Here is a 23975-nt window from a genome sequence, read left to right as displayed (position 1 = left end):
AAAAAGACACATACAGCAAGTAGCTAATTGGTATCAACAAGGAAGAGTGACAGACTGAATATTTGTGCTGAGGTGTGTTGGCCGCACGCTGTGTGCACATACGTGTCTCCATTACAGAGCCACACAGTCACCAGAGCTCTGCGGCGACCCACAGAGAGGTGGCACACTTAACTAGCACACTGTCTGTCTGACTCTCACGACACAAATCGCCCTGAGAGACTCTTCCCCTGCGGAGGACTCTCCCGCAGCGAGCCACAGCGCTGTTTTCACTAATACTTTAACATTTAATGCCATGCTTGTTATCCTGGATGTGTCGTTAGTGTCAGTCGCTGTGTCTGCTCGCCATTCAGACTACAGATGAGGCATCAATTTTAATATAAACAGCCGCTCCACTGAGACCTTTCCTGGAAAAAGTTCTACTGAAGAGTCCAGCCTCCAATTGTGGTGTTGAAATGTTTTTTTAAACTTGGCAAGAAACTTCATAAACATCTGCAAACACAGTTTCCCCCATTGCATTCACACACACCAGCTCCCCTCCCGGACCGATAATCAGTTTAGGGTTATCACCATTGCTTGGAACATCTCCCAGGTAGAGTACAATTATTATATGCTTGTGTTTTGAATTTTTCGATTTTTAGCATTGCCTCAGTGGCATTAATAATGTAAAACCCAATGAAATATTACTCAAGTCTGTCTTTATGCTGCCAAAAACCAGCTCTACCTCTGTAGGTTGTTGTGAACCTTTCTCAAGGAGACTGGCAGACACACACACACACACTCTCACACACACACTAGTCCCTGCCTGCACAACCTGTCCTCACTCTTCCCTCTTCCCCGTTGTCCAACAACAGGCTTTTGTGCTGTTCTTCATCAGTGAACCATCTCTGTAGACTCTGTTTGTCTGGCTCGTTGTTACTTTGCTGGTTCTTTGACATTGTTTTGTGTTTTTCTCCTCATCTCGAGAGGCTGAACAAGGCAGCGAGCAGTATTCCCGTCAACGTACACTTCCACAACAACAAATCTTGCTATCGCAGGTCATTTTGTGTCATAGAGTTAATGGATTTATCTAATCACGCTCACCTTTGGGCCACTTAAATTATTTCAGTGTCCTTTTCACTACCGGACTCGCTCAAACTCTTATTCAAACACACATACACACACATACGCCTGCTGTATACCCTGTAGGGAAGAGATTTGTGATTCCGTGTCCTGCCACCTTGGAGGTGGGGGACCCTGCTCAGCTTCCACAGCCCCTGTTTGTAATGCAGAGGCAGCTACTCAGCTCCTGCCTCTCTCCCAGTTTCTCTCGCTCTTTGATCCTGGCACATCCCTGTTAGTCATTTGGGAAACGGCAGCCTTGTTCATCCCTCTGCTGTTTGAATGCATGTGGTGTGTACTCAAGTCATACTTTTCAGTGTGTGTGCGATGTGTGGGTCTGCATGTACGAGGGGTGTTCTTTGCTAATTTTTTGCTTGCTTTGTTGCGCTCCCGCTCTCCTTCCTCCCTGCCCTCCTCCTTCCCCCCTTCCATGTGCTCCCTCCCCCTGCTCGCAGGTCTAGCCAGAAGGGTCTCCATCTATCTTGACAGGAGTAAGCAAGGAGGTGAGTGTTGCCATTCTCTTCTCTACTCATTCACTCCCAGAGCAGAGGAGCTGCACTAAACAGCCGGCAGGCAGCGTGCCTCTTTTTTGTTTTCTTTTATCCCCCCCCCCCCCACCCATCCTTTCATCACTTCATCCCTAGCAGTTGTCCCAAAACATGAAAGTAGATGTGATGTGTTTCTACAAGTGCTAACATGCCCTGGACAAGCTGTTATTATAACTAATACAATGTGAACCCTGCTCCATTAGTTACTGTTGTTATGTCTGCACAGCTTTTGGTTCTAGCACAACACACATACACTGGTCCTTGTTCACATTCATCACAACCTCACATACATTACACTACAGGTCAGTTAGCAGACGCTCTTATCCAGAGAGACTTACAGTGAACTACAGGGACAGTCTCCCTGGAGCAGCTCAGGGTTAAGTGCCTTGCTCAGGGGCTCAATGGTGGCAGCCTGGTGTTGAACTCACAACCATCTGGTGTTGTATTTGGAACTTCCAAACTTAGCAGAAAAATTAACACTTGAACAAACATCAGCGTGATGAGAACTACCTGAATTGATGGAAACCACATTTTGGGATACATTTATTTGGCGTGCGCTTTGTTTTTTTAGTTTGGCAAATGTCCATCTACTAACATGGAGGGGGTTTATGACCTATACTGCAGCCAGCCACCAGGGGGCGATGGAGAGGTTTTGGCGAGCTTTCATTACGTCCATCTTTAAATGCAGTCTCGTCACTTTTCCTCTTGTGTTTTTGAAATTTGAAAGACAAAAAAAGAGATCCCCCTCGAAGCTCTTTAAACGCCGAGTATCCCTCTTACTGCTGTCCCGTGCACAGCACTTCAACATGACAAACCTGCCGCACCTAGATACTGTTGCTAAGCTATTATTGGACAATCACTGTTTTGTGGGAGGGGTTAACAAACTGTCAATGGCAGAGCACATTTGAAATGGGCTTGAATTCACTTAAAGAAACTTTATTCAGATAGATGCAATTTTTAAGAACAAGAAAATAGCTTTTGCCGTGTGAAGCAGACTGCAGCCATGACTCATATTCACCTCAAAATGGCTTCTCATGTTTAAAAAACATACATTCATTTAAGCTGGCCCCAAGGTGTCTGTGTTTAATTGGGAGTGTGTCGGTGCTGTGCGATTTTAATAGCAGAGAGCCACCCAGTCCGTGGCGCCAAAGGGATTAGCCTGTTAAACTTCAGGGGAACCAGGGAAATTAGGAGACCGTGGCTGTCACAGACTGGAGAAACTATTCCTGCATGTACGGCACAGCACACAGACTTCCCATCTCTACATATTAGATTGAGAGTTGATCTAATTAAGTTCTGATCCACATACTGTGAATAATGTTTTTGTTAACTTCATCTACAGCCGTCCCCTTCCTCTACTCATTCCTGCCCCTGTAGTTGCTCAAGATTTGGGATGTTTTCTTCCTGTTGTCTTCTTTCTCTTCATCCCCTTCTTTTGGCTGCATAAGTGAAAGTAGGGCATCCCTCTCCTCTTTGGCTTTAGGGAGGCAGACACTTTGTCCTTTTCTTCATTTGGCCGCGTTGCCTGGTGCCTTGTTAACATCGGGGCTCTGGGAACTTGCTTAATCTAGACCGGGGGTATGAAGTTGGAGAGAGGCCCATGACTTAGAAGTGTCAGGAAAATTAGACAAAAAGCCTCAAGGCAGACTCGTTTCTTTTGTCTGCAGCCTTTACTGGGATGCAAATCAAGGGGTTTCAGTACACTGCAGGTCAAAGAATAACACCGAGGAGTCACGTATCAGAAACCTACTTTCTCACATATGTTGTTGATGTGCATCTATAGCAGGAAGGCAAGAGGTTACCAGACTACACTACCAGTTTAGAGTTCAGCGCCCTGCTCGTGTAAAGCTCGGGACTCGGGTTGGGTTATTTCCCTCAATATTTGACTCCTCCATCACAAAGTTGCAATGTGATTTGATGGGTTTTGTAAAGTCGCCTGAATCATGTGTTGAGTTCCAACTGTTGGAGATCTCCCTTGCTGTGAATTATGTAATCTGATGTAAGACATTAGTGTAAGTCTCCTGTCAGGACAGCGAATGCTAATGTCGTGTAGGTTACGCCTCATTTCATAAGGTAGGTCAATGCTTTTCACCTCCCCAAACAGGCCTTGGCCTTCAAAGGTTAGGCAAATGCTAAAGCAGAGAAGTCTCCCTGTCAGTCTGAGCGCTGCCATATATGACATCATCTTCTCTTAGAGGCACATGCATGCTGGGCAAGTCCCCCGTAATCCTGCGGAGTCCTGAAGGATCTTTTCAAAGCATCACGATAAAGGAAAGAGAGGGGGAAACACTGAGGGGGATAAGAACCAGGAAAGCCGCGGCACTGGTTTAATGAGCTGCAGTGTGTAGGAGAGCTAGTCCATCACAGGAGATAATAGTACAGAATAAGAATGCAGAGGACAGCGTCTTCTCCATAGAGAACAGTGGAGTGAAACAAAGATATTTATGCAAAGGAATCACTAATTAGGTTAGATAGTCTCGGCACACTGGCACAGGACAAGATGATCTACTGCTGGCAGCCCGGCTCATAGAGGTGTTAAAAGTCGAAGATTCAACAAAGGAAAAAGCATTCTGCGAACTATATCATTACTGTTTTGTTATTGGGGGAACACATTTGATCTCAAGCAGTAAGGGAAAGAGACGAGGCTTAAAGAGAATGTACATCGAAACTATCTTTTCCTCCACCTCTGTAAGATTTAACTGAGGGAACGTTGCCCACACTCCTTTGCTCCTGTCCTTCCTCCTCACATCTCTATTTTCCATGTCCGTATAGATTTCTGTGTGGGTAACTAAGACCCGCTCAGGCCCACAAAGGTTCCCTCTAAGTCAGAATTGTATCCCGTTTTGAGCAGTTGAGTGTTTACCGTGTGAGACAAAACTGCCGGGTTTAAGGTTGCAGATGTGCGAGTTCTGAACCCCTGAACTCCCAGCAAACTGTTTTGATTGGAGTCAGGGAGGATTTGTTCGCCTAAAGTGGAGAAGAAAAAAGAGAACGAGGGAAAGATTTAGAATGAAGTGAGTTTAGTGTGAGAGGAGGTGGGTGGCTGGATGGAGAGCCAGAGAGGACTGCAAAGGCTGATCTGGACTAAAGAGGCCACTACCCTGACCCCGAGAACTCCAAGGGTCCGAGAAGCACCAGTTTAATAACTTGAATAAATTGTTAGCGCATTTCCAAGTTCTAATATACCAGCATTATCCTCCAATTGAGGATCTGTCTTAAAGGTCCAGTGTGTAGGATTTAGGTTTTTTTGTTGACAGAAATGGAATTTAATATTCATAACAATGTTTTTGTGTATAATCACCTGAAACTAAGAATTGTTTTTCGTAAGCTTAGACTGAGCCCTTCATATATACATAGGGAGCGCGTCATGTTGCACCTCCATGTTTCTATTGTAAACCAACCACCTATAGGCCACCGTCTATAGGGGCCCAGCACCCTATTGTGGCTGCAGGGCACCCTAGCAGGTCAATCTGGCAAATCTTAAAATAGAAACCCAAAGGCCGTGTGGACCTTCTTGTCCACAGTCAGGGATAATGATGACAGAGAGGAGATGTAGTGTCACACACACAGAGGTAAGTGTATATCACAGGCACAGCTGACAGGTCGCTCTCCTGTCGGTCGCTCTGCTGTCCACTGCTCTCCAGGCTGCGCTGCGTCCTGGCTGAAGAAGCGTCTCCGTCTCCTCTGGAACCCAGCCTACTGCACAAGACCAGAACCAGGCCATCACCATGCATTTATTATGTGACTGATTACCTGATTCCGTTCAGCTGTCTGGCCTCCAGCTGGGACACTCCTGTCTCTCCCCAGCAGCCGGCGCCCTAACCACACCCCACTGCCACAGGCCGTTTTCATAAGTGTAAACTAATCCATGTATCTGCCCCATGACACGGATCCGCTGCAAAATATAGCATGTTCTTCCTTGGTCCATGCTACACCCTTCCATCAAGTGTCATGAAAATCGGATCAGTAGTTTCCAGTTTCTAGTATCGAAGAGAAAACATAAAGTCCTTGGCGGAGGTCATCAGACCATTAGCAGTGCTTAGTCTTGTAGGGATCTTCTCACATGCACTTGATATCTCATCATGTTCGGACACAGGGAAAGATAATGATGCATAACGAGGGATCAAACTGTGTCAAAATCTCGTGCTCCTTATTTTAGAGGAAATACATGCACACGCTTTTGTGTATTTGGGTATCTTCCGTTCTCCACCCCTTTCATTGTAACCCAGATTTCCTCATTACAGAGCTGCGAGCTTCAAAGGGGAAAGCCTCCTTTCTTCTAACAGCCTCTGAAATGAGCCTGCATCAAGCGTGTGACTGTGAATGTGTCACCGACTGAGCGCAGTCGTGTGAAGTGGTTTTCCCTGCGTGCTATCCCCTCACACGTACACACGCTACCGGCAGTGTGATGTTGTGACGCCTGAGCGGCAGCATGACGTCACGGTGGAGGATGTGAAGCCGCCTATGGGGCTTGGGTTTGCCTGACAATACAAGCCAAGTAGAACAGTAGAAAGCTCTGTCACAGATGGCTCAGTGGCTGGAAGTTAAGTTCAGTCACGACTCATAAAGGAGGCCCACAGAGGAGATGAGCAGTGGGAGAGGGTCATGTAAGATGCACAGGCTCATTATTGTTCTGCGAGGCCAGAGAGGAGCAAAGTAATTGAGTCCTTCTCTCCACATAAACATAGTGTGAAAGGAGCCAATTAGGTTGAAAATATTATAAAAAGCAAGGTGGTGACATGCAGTAGCTGGAGATGGTTATTGATTGTGAAAAAAAACAGGAAGAGGAAGTGACTAAGAGAGGAGGAGGGAAGGGAAGAAATGAAGCGATGTCGTGATGAGTAGAGAAAATAATGCTGTTTCTGTAGCATCCTTGTGAGAGAAAGACAAGTGCATTTTGCTTTCAGTCCCTACCTGCCCCTCTTTGCATTCTCCTTCATCGCATAAGCTTACATTATCAAAGTAGCACCTGCACTCTTCTCAGCTCTGTGACTTGTGGGAAATGAGGTTCTCCAGCTGCTGCAGATAATCCAGTTAAGACGAAATTGAACTTTCCGTAACTGTGTAGCCACTAGCATCCAAACTAAGTTTATTGGGACAAAGATATTTTACTCCAAGATCCACTTTGTTACTTTTTCCAAAGCTTGCAACAGTCTCTGAAGGGTTCTGATCTAAAACTACAACATCCTCGGTTTGGGTCCGTCCAGGGAGCTTTGTTGCATGTCATTCCTCGTCTCTCTCTCTCCCCACATTTCCTGTCATCCCTCTACTACCGCCTGTCAATGGAGGCATAAATGCCCCAAAACATACTTTAAAGTCTTAGAAGACCAGTAGTTCTGGGTACGGTCTGTAAAAAGCTAGTAAGTGCAACATAAGTGATAATTATTATATATTTTGTTCCCAAGGCTTTAAATTGTTGGAGGATGTTGTTGGTTGCTTATTTACACACAACTCAGCTACACCCAGCAGACAGCTAGCGGCTCACCACCTGTGACGCCACCCACCCACCTGCCACTGAAAGCAGCCACGCCCTTAGTTATGCATAACTTTAAGCTTTAATATAAATGAAGCAGGTGAGTTTTATAAAGATTTGCAGAGTTGTCATGAACAGGGTGATTTTGGAGCCAGACTCAAGTCATCATTCGAGGAACTGCACTTTTTGACACTTCAACTTTGGCTTCATTTTTCAGTCCCGGTGTTTGCCACTCTAATCGTGCCGAGATTTGTTAACCTGTAGTCGGTCTTCACTGACAGAGAAGGCAAGACGTGATGAAGCATACAAATGGGTATAAGGGTGCACACTTTCAGGCCGTCAAGCCGACCAACAAGCCCTTCTTCATGTGAAGCGTACGGACTTCTTCAGGCTGCAGCCACAGGCCTCTGCCAGCATCACAGCCAGCAGGGCGAGTGTGGCTGACATTGCACTGCTCGCTTGATTCCCATCGTGGCTGCCAACACATGAAGGGACTTGCTGTCTTCAGCTCCTCACTTTCTCACTTGAGTGCCATGTGACTCATCTAAGCCAGAATCTGCTGACAGGCTCGTTTCCAGGGTCAGCATCTGCATCTCCCAGTGGTCGCCTTGACGGGAAGGATGCAAAATGCTAAACCATGCATCCATCTGCATGAAGTGCACGTTTAAAAATAATTTGGAACTTTTATCAGATACACAGACCTGGTGACAAAGTGTTATTTCTAACTTTATAAACGTTATTGCTCATGCACCTGCTGTCCCTGCAAAAAGCCGTTTCTGGCTCCACTCAATCCTGCGTGGTGTATTTATTAGTTCCACAATGGTGCAGGAAACTGTTTCACTAATCTGTCATTTGACTTGCTACATGAGGCTGCAGGAGCCCTCTGAAACCTAACAGATTGTGTGTGTTGTGTGTGTGAGGGGATCTACACATGCTCGCTGTGTTTAACAGCTGTGTTTGTGTGGGTTGATGTGTGTGAGGGTTCACTTATAAATTGAATGAACTCTGTTCAAAACCCGTAAATTAAAACTGCAGTTCACATATTGTGTACAAATTATTCTCAATAATTAAATATGTTATACTTGTATGTCAGATACTGGGCACATTGTGGAGACCTTCAGTATTAATTGTGAATAATTATTTTTTAAAGGCCACCTTCTCTTTAGTTCTGATTTAATGTTGTGACGTCAGTGTGAAGTGTTGTGTACGTGCTCTGCATTCTCACTGCTGTGTCCTCCTGTGCTGTAGGTGCTGGCATGGTGGTCGACTGGGAGCAGGACACGGGTCTCCTGATGACCTCTGGAGACGTACGAGTGGTCAGGATCTGGGACACCGACAGGGAGATGAAGGTCCAGGTACTAGTGCATGTGGTTGTGTGTCTGACACAATGAATACAACTGGAAGTTGGTCCAAGGATTCCGTTGAGTGACTTTTAATATGCTGGTGTTCAGGCCTGGCAGGTCTGTTACTAAAGACCATTGTGTCTTTCCTATAAAAGGAATACATTAACAAATAGTTGACAGACTGCAGTCTGGAAACTTGGAGGATAGTTTGTATTGTGTTGGTTCCTTCGAGTCTTTCCTTCATTTTGATGTCTTTTGTTGTCCGTAAAGAACGTTCTGACAGTTTTATGTTTGAAGGTGGGCTCCACCTATAGCAGGGGTCGGGAACCTTTTTGGCTGGGAGAGCCATAAAAGCCAAATATTTGTTTATGTATTTCCTTGAGAGCCATATATTTAATAGATTTGAATGCAACTTTATGCGTGCATTTTTTAATATAACACGTCTCCGAGTACTAATAGCGGTATCAGTGTTTCATTGAACACGTGCTCTTTTATTAAATAAACTAAACGTTACGTTATTTATCTCATTTATGTGCACGTTTCAGTGTTTACTGCACGGGGGTCAAACTCAAGGCAATTATATCCGGCCCGCGAGAAAATATCATATGTCTGTCATACCTGGCCCGCCGGTTAGGGTAATTAAATCAATGCATGGCACAACCACGGGGAAAAGACATTCGAGGAAGTAACTAAATATGTGAATGAAATGAAAGTTTTTGGAAAGCAAAGGGAAACACACCACAGATCTCTGGGACGATGTGAGCTGGCCTGTTTGTGCGACATAACGAAGCATCTCACTGTTAAACCTGCAGCTTCAGGGCCGTGTGATCACAGACATGTATGATGCCGAGCTGCCTGTGAGAGACTCTGATGCAGAAGGAAACTTTGGTCACTACGTGTTTCCAAACACTGACAAACATCTCCACCGCTGTGTTCCCGACTGCATTCTGCTGATCAACTGAGACCATTTGCCGACTTTGCAGCTCAGATATTTAAATTGAACTGCTCAACAATCCGTCTGCAGTTGACTTAAATATGTTCCATATCTTTTTGCACTTTATCCAATATGTGTATCCTGTTCAATAAATGTGGACCGTGTTTGGCCCGCGATGTAGTCCCAGTTTTAATGTTGGCCCTCTGTGATTGAGTTTGACACCCCCAATCTACTGCTTGCTTTGCGCAGTTTCTCCTCTGCTCGGTTTCGCGACGGGCGGGGCTCCGCCCCCTACACACACACGTGTAAACACACCTTCACCTACAGCCAGAGACCGAGCGGAGGAAAGAGAGGGGAGAACTAAAAACAAATCCTCTGCTAAATGTTTTACTTTAAAATGACACAATATAATTATTTATTACCTGTTAATCATGTTAAAAAATGTCAGCTCAAAATTGTCTGCGAGCTATATCGTGTTATCGAAAGAGCCATAGGTTCCCGACCCCTGACCTATAGGCTGCTACACCTACACTACTCCTGAACGTGTCCACAGTATTTCTGGAGTTGCATCCATGTTCTGTTTCCAAAACTCAATGAGATGAATTGTTAGTGTCATTGGTGGACAAGTTAGATTTGTCTTTTTGTAATGGCGTTGCATCTCTTTGTAGTCATTGTGTAGTTTGCTTAACAATACTAATCTAAGTATAGTTATTGCAGCTTAAGCATTATCAGAATACAGCTTAAAAATGAATGTGCAGTAGTGGAATCCTTGAACAGATATATATTTCATAGTATTGTTGGATATCGTCTTACTCTGTGATTTAACATTGAAGTGAAAGTGGAGCAGCATCCTGAATCTGTTTTTCTGCATAAAGGTGCATTTAAAGGTCAACTTGTAGTATTTTTCATTAAAACCATTAAATACTAAACATGAATACATCATGTCTGTGATAGTATCACAGGGGTCCTACACAGTATATGGATTTTGATTTTAGTCATTTCCAGGTCTGGGAAAAAGAAAAGAGTATGGAAAAATATTCAGACACTTATTTTGTTTTCCAAAATATAAAATTACATTTTAGGCCTCAGCGTTTATTATGGCGTTCAGAGCATTCAGCGAGCACAGCCAAGATGTGCTGCCGGTACGTCACAGCCTGCCGTCTAGCTTTCTGCGTAGGAGTCTGGACTGAAGTGTATGAGCTACAGAACCTTTCTGCCAAATATTTGTTTTTATTAATAATATTATAATTATTATTAGAACACAATAGCATACCTAATCAGAATGCAGCATGCATTGTAGCTGTTGGATTTGAAAACCATTTATTTACATAATAACTTCTGGGTATTTGTACTTGGATGTCAAATGTGGTCTGAAAAATCTACAGAGAAGTCTGGAACTTTGAAATGTAAAGTGTGTCGGAGCCCTGTATTTACATTTGGACTGGATGTGCACAGAGTACGTCAGTACAGTCTGCTGCTATAATGCTGTTGTCTGTTTTAGTAAAGTAATAGAAGTCTGTGGCTCAGCCACCAGTAGTGTCGTTCTTTCTTGTGTTTTCACACATCTAATGATCCGCAGTGTGCTAATCGTTGTCTTGATGGATGGACTTAATACTTAAGTATTAATATTAAGTACAAATGGCCGCGCCTCGCCTGTGGCTGCATATTGATGCCAGGTCCAACTTCAAATGACCAAACACTCAGCAGAGCACATGATTGATGATTTCAGAGAAATTAGTGTTGTTTTATTGACAGTGGTACCTTTGCTGTAACGGCCTTTAATGAGGATGTTTGTGTGTCCACCAGGACATCCCGACAGGAGCAGACAGCTGTGTGACCAGCCTCTCCTGCGACTCCCAGCGCTCCCTCATCGTTGCCGGCCTGGGCGACGGATCTGTGCGCTTATTCGACAGGAGGATGGGTCCAAACGACTGGTAAAACACACACTCTCTCAATATGACCTCACCGTTGTCTCATCATAGAGGGTAAATTGATTATTAATTTAAAGTTTTATTTCCAGCACTTTTTTCAACAGTCTCCCCGTTATTTAAACACTTGAAGAACACACACAGCAGTTTCTGTGAGCATTGACTCCTACGCAGTCCTACATTATTCACTTCTCTAATCTATACTTTTTATGTATAGCGTGCTGTAAATCTCCCTCTGGGGTGGCCAACTCTTGTAATGGACCCTGGTGCCACCCAATCCCCCCACTTCACTAAACAATATTTTAATTTCAGTCCCAAAGAGGAAAACTAAGCAGGTAAACCATGAAGTGGCCCGTAAATCTTTAAGTAAAGCTCATTTAATAGTTCCCCTCAGGCATGGAGTTACATCTTTCAGTAACTATGTTGAGCGACGGGCTCCTTCAGGTCATGTTTGGAACATTCCTTGTGTGTGCAGCAAGTTGCAAATTGTCTTGCAATGTTAAAATGACTGAATGAATGAATTTGTTGTAAACTATTGTAAATGCATGTGTTTTGTCTTACATTTTAAGGAGATCAAATGCACTTCCTGTCACACCTGTAGTCAGGATGTATTTGACCAGGTTTAATAGAGTGCATTATGGCTAGTTGGTAGTCCTGTGCAGCTCAGGTTTTCAGCTCTAATGCCACCGCAGTCTCTCCAGGACAAACGTGTCATGATCCCATGGTGCCACCCAGTGGTCTTTCACCTTTAATACATGTTACAGCAGAAAGAAAAAGCTTTTGTGTTTTACACTGTTTACTGGAGCTTTTTTAATCTGTTTTGATAACAAGGTAATCCCCTGTTCCACATAACACATGAGAGGAAGGGCTTCAGCACATACACAAGGTCAAACTGTTTAAATCAATTCAAATATAGTACACATAGTATAGTACTGAATTACTCCAAAATAAAACTTCTTAAAATCTTTTTATTTATTTTTTCTACAGACATGACAAGATGTGTGTGACCTTAAGAGTTATGGTCACACACACACTTACACACACAAAGTAAAATACAAAAATTAATAAAATAAATGGATAAATACATTTTAACAGTATTCCTAAAGTAATGACTTTTAATGTTGAATCAGATTCTGTAATCATCATCATCTTGGTTCATCTGCTCATCACAGCAACAAACAAAACCAATAAAAGTATATCTGCTGAGTCGGGGGCTGGGCAGGCAGAGAGGGATAAAAAGGAATAAGAATTAAGAATAGCTTTGAATTCATGTGTCTCTAACAGCACAATGCATTAGCATGTTGATTCTGCATCACGCGGGGCTCAAACTCACAACCTTAGACACAAAGGGCAAGTGAGAGGGAATCACCAGTGCTGCATTTAAAGGCAGATTTCAAACTAGTGTCAAAAATGATCAAGACAAAATTGTGAGAATGTGTATACTTCATCTAGACAACATAGAGATGTCTGAGAGGTATTTGTATAAAGACCGATGGCTCCATGTGACAAACTGATGTTTAAAGTTGCTTTAGTTCCTTTGACTGCAACAGTTTACATGAGGATACACTTTAGAGACACATCTGAAATGTACCACACTACATCTACCATGACATCAAGACTTTGCCATATATTTTTAGGAACGTTGGAGATTTATTTAGCAAGAATTAGCATTAGCTGTTAAACTTATTATGTGATACTGATCACAATACAAGGTTTTTAAGAACTGTGTCATTATAATTGTTGTTCATTCTAACAGTTTGTTATGCTTCTGATGATGTTCACAGTCTCACAGCTCTGGTGTTGTATAATATAATACATTTGATGTGTGTGTCTGCAGTCGGGTGATGACCTACAGGGAACACGGAGCCTGGGTGGTCAAAGCTCATCTGCAGAAGGAGACAGACGGACATGTTATCAGTGTCAGGTATGCCCCCTATCCTCTCTGTTAAGATTCATGAAGACTTTTGTTTGTTTTGCTGTTGTTGCCTAAACTGGCTTTGACGTTCCCCACCAGTGTTAACGGAGACGTTCGATTCTTTGAGCCGCGGACACCGGACTCCATCAACGTGTTGCAGACAGTGAAGGGGTTAACAGCCCTGGACATCCACCCACAGGCCAACTTGTTCGCCTGGTGAGTTTGTTTGTGTAGACGCAGGTTCCAGCTGAGCCCACAATGTTTAGGTCAGATCCCTTCAGTCCTCCTTGTCTGTCTTCCTTACTTTGTTCCATTTGTCTGAATAAGAAGAGTCACACATTGTTGTTCTTTATGTATTTACTTGTCTTGAGAAACAAAACAAATGTAACCTGACGTCCATTGAGAAGGTCACATGTCACCACAAAAGAGATCCAGTGGCGTATGATTGATGTGACGCTGTGTCTCCTCTGCTCTCCAGTGGGTCGATGAACCAGTTCATAGCAGTCTACAACGCTAACGGCGACGTGATCAGCAACATAAAGTACTACGACGGCTTCATGGGACAGAGGATCGGGGCCATCAGCTGTTTAGCCTTCCATCCTCACTGGGTAAATAACACGGCAGTGTTCATGCAGTCGTACGTCTGGGCCGGGAGATGTCACACATTGAAGAATGAATCGACCTTTTGTAGAGTTTGGGTTGTCTATCTATATAACGCTCGATAGTTTGCAAATTGATGTTATGTTTTAAAGTATCTAGTAACTGCAGTACAGCTCAAGCCTGGAATTTCATCATTTTAGAGGCAAGGCCACTTGGACTTCGGTGTTAAGGCCAATGTCCAGGCTTATTTAACGTAAAAGGATGATTTTATTTTTAAAACATAATATTACTATCAGTAAAATAAATAAACAAAAAAGCTGTTTATATCACAAGTTCATACTTTGGTCCATGTTGATCATAACTGAACTTTTTACTTTTCTTTTGCTTTTTACCTTTTACATAGCAAAACAACATGGCTAATATGTTACATACTTATGTAATACTGTAAAACACACTTCCACACCTCTGCACAGTTTCTGTGAACACACATCATTGATACATGTAGTAATAATAATAATGTGATACATCTGCCTTCTCTCTGTCTCCCTCCAGCCCCACTTGGCGGTCGGCAGTAACGACTACTACATGTCCATCTACTCAGCAGAGAAGAGGCTCAGATAACACACCAGCATACATCACCCCCCCACCCTCATATGACTTCTGACCCTGAGCCTCGAGCTCCAGGATGTAAATGACGTTTTTGTTGTACATATGCAATTACCACCCTGAATGTTCTCGTGATGGCTGCTGACAAAAACTCGATATATATTATTATTCTCACTGTTTATTCATATTCTTATTATGAAGCTAATGATTGTAGACTTGGCTGTGCTGAGGAGTGTGTATATTTAAATAGCGTATACTGAAGAATAGAGGTTCTATTTTAAAAGGAGCAGTACTCTCCTCCCTGCCACTCAGCGAGCATCACTACCAACCTAGTCAGAACAGAGGGGTGGGGGGGGGGGCGCCCAGAGGACAACACACACTGTTAAACACATTCACTGATCCAGGAAATACAAGACTCGCCCTCCGCTGGACCCCGGTGTGTTCATTTTAATGGCCGTCTCACAGCCAAAGGACTCAGAGTTGTGCTGCACCGCTGGCCAGACGTCTGTAGGGACGGACCCAGAGCAGGAGGACTCATTCTGGCCCGACGCGTCGAGCAGGCAGACTGTGTGTGTGTGTGTGTGTGTGTGTGTGTGTGTGTGTGTGTGTGTGTGTGTGTGTGTGTGTGTGTGTGTGTGTGTGTGTGTGTGTGTGTGTGTGTGTGTGTGTGTGTGTGTGTTAAAGTGGATTATAGCACAGATGTGCCCCACAGTGGGTTTTCATAGCCTTGGACTTAAAAAGATGCCTGCTCCCATACTACAACTCTCCTTCTTGCTTCCCTGACCCCAGTGTGCCAAACATAATCTTATTTTCCATGCAAGCCCCTTTGTTGTGGCTCAGGGGGACTTTCTGTTTATTTTTTTACGTATCTCCTGTGAAAAGGAAAAACCTCCATTGCCCCTAGGATGATACGTACGCTGATATCGAGCACCGTGAGAGGAGGGTTAGATTTAGTAAAAAGCTGAGCACCCAGTCCTCCAGCGAGCCTGCAGTACCTGCCCGCAAAGCAATAAAAACCCACTTCCAGGTTTCAGTTTCTTGTTATAGACTCATCATACAATCAGATGGGAAATATATCAATTTAATTGATTTTCCTGTGATTGACTAAACTTTCTGCCAATCAATATGTCCAACTTCTCCCCATGTGGAATCAAAAGATTGCAGAAGAAGCCATGTAAATAGAGTGCACTGGTCTGAAAAACCCTCCTTTATTTATTTTTTTATCGTGGCCCTTGTGTGCCAGTTCATCATTTTCTGGCTTCATAAATAGAAGTTGACCCTGGCAGCTTATCTAACTGCAGTGCGGGGCAGCTTTCTGGTTTCCAAATAGTCGAGACAATGTTGGAGCACACGGCTCTGTAGGTTTAGAGAACTTCTCTGTTATGTGACTCATCACACCACCTGCCCGCCCCACTGCTTGGATCATCTTTCACTTTGATAAAACTTTATTTTTTGATTTAGATTTTACTGCCAGGCTTTGTTTGGTTTGATTTTGTTTAACAAAGTTAGAGACATAAAGTGAGTTGCATGCATTACATCAGAGCTTTAACTCCATACCGCTTCATGCTCACTGTGTCAAGTTTTAGTCTGCGTCTTAAATCTTGCTCAGGAACTTTATGAGCCAACTCAGCCAGCCTCCCCAGTGTCTGCAGTATGACGGACAGGTGTACTCAGTCATGAGCAAGTCATTGTGGTGCTGTTTGGTAAAGACGCCCTTTTTATTATAAGGGGGCCTCTGAGTTTGTTTAGTTTTTCCGTGCAGTATCACCATCGACGTGCCTCTTCTGTGGGGCTGCAGCTTTGCTTATTTAACTTTTTTCTCCCTGTTTTGTAATTTTATGTTTTTAATTCTGCAGGCATTTTGTTTGCCTTAGCCTCAGTGAGGTGGAGGGGGAAAAAGTGGAGACAGCCTTACCCACACACACACACACACACACACACACACACACACACTCACTTCACCAAAGTCTTTCCTGCTATGCCCCCTTTCATCGGCAATGTACCCCCAATGCCCACCTCACCCCTCTGCATCAGCTGTTACGAGCTTTGCTTTTCACCGAAGAAGTTAGCGGACTCGTGGGCTGGAAGTGAACTGGAACTCGCACCATGCAGTCTGCATTAGTCCCCACCATCACCCCGTCACTGAGCTCACCCTGCTTCACCGGTTCAGCCAAAAAAGTGCATTTTGGCGACGGGCCATTTGCTCAGAATCACAATTATCTCTGCTTTGAGTTTTAAGATTTTAGATCTGGAGAAAAAGAAGACACTTTAACAAAGTAGTAAAGGAACAATGAAAACAATCAGGTTTGTCTCTGAGACTTTAGACTGCTTTGCTGACTGTGGTTTATATGACAGGAGATGAAATAAACCAAATACAACACCGGACTGTGTCTGTTTCTGGCGTTTGAAACTATTTTATGTTGTGGTCCTTGTATATTTTGGTCTACATTATAACATTTTTAATCTCGATCAGTTTTGCGCCTGTACTAATGTATTCCTGGTGTCAAAACCTCTCACTTTCCAGCCAATCACGTGCCCCCAGCATACTCGCCAACCCGTACCTACATTTAGCCAGCTAGCTCTTGTTAGCTAAAGCAAAAACACTGTCAAAGTAATTCTGAATCAACAATCAGCAGCTGCTGTGAATAACCAATAACTGACCCCTTTTTATTTATGTTAACAATGCTACACATGCCATCTCAATAGCCAGCTAACTAGCTGAGTTTGGTTGTTAGCTGAGATGTATTACTCAGTATTAAAGTGACGAGCCAGTGTTAGCAGCAGCAGCTGGCTCGTTAATTCAGTGTTACATAATGCTACACAGCATTATGTTTCTAAAGATGGAGAGTGTCTCTTTAGTTGTTGCAGCTCTCTGGAGCAGGTGGTTAGGAGAGGAGACGTGTGATTGGCTGAAACCCTTTAGATACAATACATTACAAGCTGGTTATAAGTCACTACAAGTGTCATTGTTTGCTTTAAATGAAATTAAAAATATCATTAAATCTAAAATACTAGAGTGACCAGCAATTAATTATGATTGAATTGACCTTGTAAGTCATTCTAAAATGCTTATAATTATACTTGTATATATTATAATGCAATATAGACATAGAAAGTGTTACCACTCTATTGTCATAAATAAGTGACATTATGAAATAAACGTGTAATTTGGGGAAAATACTGTTATGTGATAAAAACAGACTTTTAAAAAAGGACATTTTAAATATTTTTATATTTAAAAAAATATATATATATACTTTGGTAATGTCATATTTGATTATTTGATATTGAACACTTTGGGGGCTTCAAATTGTTTGTGAAGGAATCATTTCATTTCATTTAAATCTCAGATTGGATCAAGACATTGACCGTCCACTGAAGTCAAAAGTGTTCTCAGTAGTACAGCAGGTTACGCCTGAGCCAGGTCTGTGTGTGTGTGTGTGTGTGTGTGTGTGTGTATGTGTCTGTGTGACAATAGCTCCACCTATCTGTGTTCTGTTAGAGCCAGGCTTAGATTTATGTCTGTGAAAACACTTCTCAGTAGCTGAGCTCAACCATTCAGGAAATGTGCTTTGCTACACAAAGACTTCTGCCCCTGTCTTGTTCATCTCCACCTGCAACGGTTCTGCCAGCCGAGGTCAAAGGTCAAAGGCCTGAGTACTGCAATATAACATTATTGAGACTACCATTCACACACACACATACATGAAGGAGACCTGGGAGAACATTCCACAACAGCACAAGAGCCGGGCGGCATGAACATCCTGAGGAAACAACACTCACTTCCTGGCAAATTAAGCCAAGCCGACGGCTGCTCGGGTTGATAACCATCACCGCTGGCTGACCACTGAGTGGATGAGGTAGAGCACCACCTTAGTGTCCACTCCCGCCCACCAGAATCAGATGTGCCCCCCACACAGCCAGCATAGTCACAAGTGTGTTAACCAGCGGGACAGCCAGCAGTGTTCCTCAGACAGGATGGACCTCCTACTCCTGCTCACCTCTATGCTCCTGTCCAGCTGTAAGACCGCTGACCTTCTCTCTTCTTCTTTAGCAATTCTTTGGATTTACTTTGGGGGAGGTGCTTGATAGATTTGTCTCTAACCTGGTGCTTTACTTTCTTATCTTGCTCCAAGACTTCCATCCAGGGAGAGTGGTGAACGCAGAGCGATGTAAGTATATTCTAAGATAACATAGAGACAGCTTACTGAATATCTGCCACGGAATTGTCTTTGGTTGGAGCAGAAGGTGGGGTTTTAAAAAGGGCCCCGTGTTTGTGGAGCACCATTGCATTACTTTCCATCTGGACAAAGTTATTGGGCTTTGAGTTGGAAGACTTTTTAATCAGTTGTCAGCCACTAAAAAACTATCCCAAACACAAAGCTAGGAGAGACACATGGTCAGTCAGTGGAAACAGTCGTGTTTGTTATCAGAGCTGCTGTCTGGTACGATGGAAACGCTGTGGTAGGAAGTGTTGGGGAACATGTGGGCGAGCAGTGTCACACGCCTCCCTGTCCTCTGCAGTGGGTTGGTGATGGAAGGCATGAGTCAGCTTGGGTCGGTTGTAGTATTTGAGATGGAGGTATTGTGAGAGAGAGAGAAGAGAGAGAGAGAGAGGAGAGGGGAGGGAGGAGAGAGAGAGGAGGGGAGAGAGAGAGAGAGAGAGAGAGAGAGAGAGGAGGGGAGAGAGAGAGAGAGAGAGAGGAGGGGGATAGAGAGAGAGAGAGAGGAGGAGAGAGAGAGAGAAGAGAGAGAGAGAGAGAGGAGGGAGAGAGAAGAGGAGGGAGAGAGAGAGGAGGAGGGAGAGAGAGAGAGAGAGAGAGAGAGGAGGGAGAGAGGAGGGAGAGAGAGAGAGGAGGGAGAGAGAGAGAGGAGGGAGAAGAGAGAGAGGAGGGAGAGAGAGAGAGGAGGGAGAGAGAGAGAGGAGGGAGAGAGAGAGAGAGAGAGAGAGAGAGAGAGAAGAGGAGGAGAGAGAGAGAGGAGGGAGAGAGAGAGAGAGAGAGGAGGAGGGAGAGAGAGAGAGAGAGAGGAGAGAGAGAGAGAGAGGAGAGGAGAGAGAGAGAGAGAGAGAGAGAGAAGAGAGAGAGGGAGAGATAGTGAGAGAGAGAGGAGGGAGAGGAGAGAGAGGAGAGAGAGAGGAGCGAGAGAGAGAGAGAGGAGAGGAGAGAGAGAGAGAGAGTAGTGAGAGAGAGAAGAAAGAGAGTAGAGATATGATGAGAGAGAGAGGAGGATGGAGATAGATAGAAGAGAGATATAGATAGAAGAGAAATGAGAGATGATAGATAGATTAGGAGAGATAGAGATAGATATAGATATTATGATATAGAGAATATATATTAGGAGGTATATATATGATATATATATATTATATTATTTATATATATAATATATATATTATTTATATATAATATAATATAATATATATATGATATATATCCATCCATCCATCCATCGTCTACCGCTTATCCGGATCGGGTCGCGGGGGCAGCAGCTCCAGTAAGGAACCCCAATCTTCCCTTCTCCGGGCCACATCCTCCAGCTCCGACTGGGGGATCCTGAGGCGTTCCCAGGCCAGTGAGGAGATATAATCTCTCCACCGAGTCCTGGGTCTTCCCCGGGGTCTCCTCCCAGCTGGACGTGCCTGGAACACCTCCCTAGGGAGGCGCCCAGGTGGCATCCTTACTAGATGCCCGAACCACCTCAACTGGCTCCTTTCAACGTAAAGGAGCAGCGGCTCTACTCCGAGTCTCTCACGGATGGCTGAGCTTCTCACCCTATCTCTAAGGGAGACGCCAGCCACCCGTCTGAGAAAACCCATTTCGGCCGCTTGTACCCGTGATCTCGTTCTTTCGGTCATGACCCAGCCTTCATGACCATAGGTGAGGGTAGGAACGAAGATCAACCGGTATATTGATAGCTTTGCCTTTTGGCTCAGCTCTCTTTTCGTCACAACGGTGCGGTAAAGTGACTGTAATACCCCCCCGCTGCGCCGATTCTCCGGCCAATCTCTCGCTCCATTGTCCCCTCACTCGCGAACAAGACCCCGAGGTACTTGAACTCCTTCACTTGGGGTAATGGCTCATTCCCTACCCGGAGTAGGCAATCCACCGGTTTCCTGCTGAGAGCCATGGCCTCAGATTTGGAGGTGCTGATCCTCATCCCAACCGCTGCACACTCGGCTGCGAACCGATCCAGTGAGTGTTGAAGGTCACAGACCGATGATGCCATAAGGACCACATCATCTGCAAAGAGCAGCGATGAGATCCTCAGGTCACCGAACTGCAACCCCTCTCCTCCACGACTACGCCTCGATATCCTATCCATGAAAATCACGAACAGGATTGGTGATAAAGCGCAGCCCTGGCGGAGGCCAACATTCACGGGAAACGAGTCCGACTTACTGCTGAGTATCCGGACACAACTCTCGCTTTGGGCGTACAGGGATTGGATGGCCCTCAAAAGTGACCCCCTCACCCCATACTCCCGCAGCACCTCCCACAGTATCACCCGGGGGACCCGGTCATACGCCTTCTCCAGATCCACAAAACACATGTAGACCGGATGGGCGTACTCCCAGGCCCCCTCCAGGATCCTTGCAAGAGTAAAGAGTTGGTCTGTTGTTCCACGACCAGGACGGAATCCGCATTGTTCCTCTTCAATCAGAGGTTCGACTACCGGCCGAACCCTCCTTTCCAGTACCTTGGAGTAGACTTTACCAGGGAGGCTGAGAAGTGTGATACCCCTGTAGTTGGCACACACTCTCTGGTCCCCCTTTTTAAATAGGGGAACCACCACCCCGGTCTGCCAACCCCTAGGCACTGTCCCAGACTTCCACGCAATGTTGACGAGGCGTGTCAACCAAGACAGCCCCTCAACACCCAAAGCCTTCAGCATTTCTGGACGGATCTCATCAACCCCTGCGGCTTTGCCACTGTGGAGTTGTTTGACTACCTCAGTGACTTCCATCAGGGAAATTGACGATGATCCCCCATCAGCTTCCAGCTCTGCCTCAACCATAGAGGGCGTGTTAGTCGGATTCAGGAGTTCCTCAAAGTGCTCCTTCCAGCGGCCGATAACCTTCTCAGTTGAAGTCAGCAGGGTCCCACCCTTGCTGTACACAGCTTGGATGGTTCCTCGCTTCCCCCTCCTGAGGTGCCGGATGGTTTTCCAGAAGCACCTTGGTGCCGACCGAAAGTCCTTCTCCATAGCTTCTCCGAACTTCTCCCACACCCGCTGCTTTGCCTCTGACACGGCAGAAGCTGCCGCCCTTCTAGTCCTTCGATACCCTGCAACTGTTTCCGGAGTCCTCCCGGATAACATAACCCGGAAGGACTCCTTTTTCAGTCGGACGGCTTCCCTGACCACCGGGGTCCACCACGGTGTTCGAGGGTTACCGCCCCTTGAGGCACCTAAGACCTTGAGACCACAGCTCATCACCGCAGCTTCAGCAATAGAGGTTTTGAACATCGCCCACTCAGGTTCAATGCCCCCAACCTCCACAGGGATGGCTGAAAAGCTCCGCCGGAGGTGTGAGTTAAAGATCCCCAGGACAGGGGCTTCCTCCAGACGTTCCCAGTTCACCCGCACTACCCGTTTTGGGTTACCAGGTCTGTCCAGAGTCTTCCCCCACCCCTTGATCCAACTCACCACCAGATGGTGATCAGTCGACAGCTCCGCCCCTCTCTTCACCCGAGTGTCCAAAACATGCGGCCTCAGATCAGATGATACGATTACGAAATCGATCATTGACCTTTGGCCTAGGGTGCTCTGGTACCACGTGCACTTATGAGCATCCTTATGTTCGAACATGGTGTTTGTTATGGCCATTCCATGACTAGCACAGAAGTCCAACAACAAACGACCGTTCGGGTTTAGATCAGGGAGGCCCTTCCTCCCAATCACGCCTCTCCAGGTGTCTCCATCGTTTCCCACGTGTGCGTTGAAGTCTCCCAGCAAGACTACGGAGTCCCCTACTGGAGCCACCTGCAGGGCTCCATTCAGGGTCTCCAAGAAGGCCGAATACTCAGAACTGCGGTTTGGGGCATAGGCACAAACAACAGTCAGAGTTTTCCCCCCCATAACCCGAAGGCGTAGGGAGGCGACCCTCTCGTTCCCACCGGGAATAAACTTCCAACGTGGCGAGCGCTCAGCCGGGGCTTAGTGAGTAATCCCCACCCGGCCCGAGGCCTCACACCTTGGGCCCAACTTCCGGAGAAGAATAGAGTCAACCCGCCCTATGCCAGGAGATACGGGTCCCGAGCCAAGACTGTGCGGAGTATATAGAGATATGCATATAGAGGAGATAGTAGATATGAGGGCGGAGAGAGAGGAGGGAGAGAGACGAGGTAGGGCGAGAGTAGAAGAGAGCGAGTAGGGAGAAGCCAGAGAGAGAGAGATGAGGGTAGAGAGAGAGAGAGAGAGAGGGAGGGAGAGAAGAGAGCGAGAGAGGGGAGTAGAGAGAAGAGAGAGGAGGGATAGAGAGAGAGTAGAGTAGAGAGAGGATAGAGGAGGGATAGAGCGAGAGAGAGAGAGAGGGAGAGAGACGATATAGATAGAGATAGATTATATAGAGAGATGAGAGATAGAGATATAGATAGATAGTAGATAGAGATATAGAGAGAGTAGATAGATATGAGAGATATATTAGATAGATATATATATATATAGAATAGGATAGTATAATATATATATATATATATATAGTATATATATTATATTAGTATATATATATATATATATATATATATATATATATATATATATATATATTATTCCATCCATCCATCCATCGTCTACCGCTTATCCGGAGATCGGGTCGCGGGGGCAGCAGCTCCAGTAAGGAACCCCCAATCTTCCTTCTCCGGGCCACATCCTCCAGCTCCGACTGGGGGATCCTGAGGCGTTCCCAGGCCAGTGAGGAGATATAATCTCTCCACCGAGTCCTGGGTCTTCCCCGGGGTCTCCTCCCAGCTGGACGTGCCTGGAACACCTCCCTAGGGAGGCGCCCAGGTGGCATCCTTACTAGATGCCCGAACCACCTCAACTGGCTCCTTTCAACGTAAAGGAGCAGCGGCTCTACTCCGAGTCTCTCACGGATGGCTGAGCTTCTCACCCTATCTCTAAGGGAGACGCCAGCCACCCGTCTGAGAAAACCCATTTCGGCCGCTTGTACCCGTGATCTCGTTCTTTCGGTCATGACCCAGCCTTCATGACCATAGGTGAGGGTAGGAACGAAGATCGACCGGTATATTGAGAGCTTTGCCTTCTAGCTCAGCTCTCTTTTCGTCACAACGGTGCGGTAAAGTGACTGTAATACCGCCCCCGCTGCGCCGATTCTCCGGCCAATCTCTCGCTCCATTGTCCCCTCACTCGCGAACAAGACCCCGAGGTACTTGAACTCCTTCACTTGGGGTAATGGCTCATTCCCCTACCCGGAGTAGGCAATCCACCGGTTTCCTGCTGAGAGCCATGGCCTCAGATTTGGAGGTGCTGATCCTCATCCCAACCGCTGCACACTCGGCTGCGAACCG

The 23975-nt window shown here is 45.5% G+C and overlaps 2 protein-coding genes across 17 annotated transcripts in view; both read left to right on the top strand.

The window, feature by feature from the left end:
* rptor (regulatory associated protein of MTOR, complex 1) overlaps nt 1-16828 on the top strand; it is a 174239-nt gene extending 157411 nt beyond the window's left edge. For 5 of the 9 annotated variants that reach the window (XM_029445444.1, XM_029445202.1, XM_029444968.1 and 2 more), the window contains 7 exons: nt 1554-1601; nt 8368-8474; nt 11203-11330; nt 13162-13248; nt 13339-13455; nt 13718-13847; nt 14392-16828. In XM_029445444.1, coding sequence (XP_029301304.1) covers nt 1554-1601; nt 8368-8474; nt 11203-11330; nt 13162-13248; nt 13339-13455; nt 13718-13847; nt 14392-14460 — 686 coding nt within the window. In that variant the 3' untranslated portion in view covers nt 14461-16828. Of the gene's footprint in view, nt 1-1553; nt 1602-8367; nt 8475-11202; nt 11382-13161; nt 13249-13338; nt 13456-13717; nt 13848-14391 lie in introns of those variants that run through there. The other 4 variants (XM_029445530.1, XM_029445134.1, XM_029445050.1 and 1 more) reach the window with 2 other exon arrangements.
* A 1501-nt stretch (nt 16829-18329) lies between these two features.
* pecam1b (platelet and endothelial cell adhesion molecule 1b) overlaps nt 18330-23975 on the top strand; it is a 29507-nt gene continuing 23861 nt past the window's right edge. For all 8 annotated transcript variants that reach the window (XR_003832582.1, XR_003832581.1, XR_003832583.1 and 5 more), the window contains exons 1-2: nt 18330-18466; nt 18582-18617. Coding sequence is in view for 5 of the 8 variants with exons in the window: in XM_029436577.1 (XP_029292437.1) it covers nt 18349-18466; nt 18582-18617 (154 nt within the window). In the remaining 3 variants the exon portion in view is untranslated. The remainder of the gene's footprint in view (nt 18467-18581; nt 18618-23975) is intronic.

Source organism: Cottoperca gobio, chromosome 1, assembly GCF_900634415.1.
Source record: "Cottoperca gobio chromosome 1, fCotGob3.1, whole genome shotgun sequence".
In the NCBI taxonomy this organism is placed as follows: Eukaryota; Metazoa; Chordata; class Actinopteri; order Perciformes; family Bovichtidae; genus Cottoperca; species Cottoperca gobio.
The sequence above is the reverse complement of the archived record's forward strand: the minus strand, read 5'-3'. Positions and strand labels throughout refer to the sequence as shown.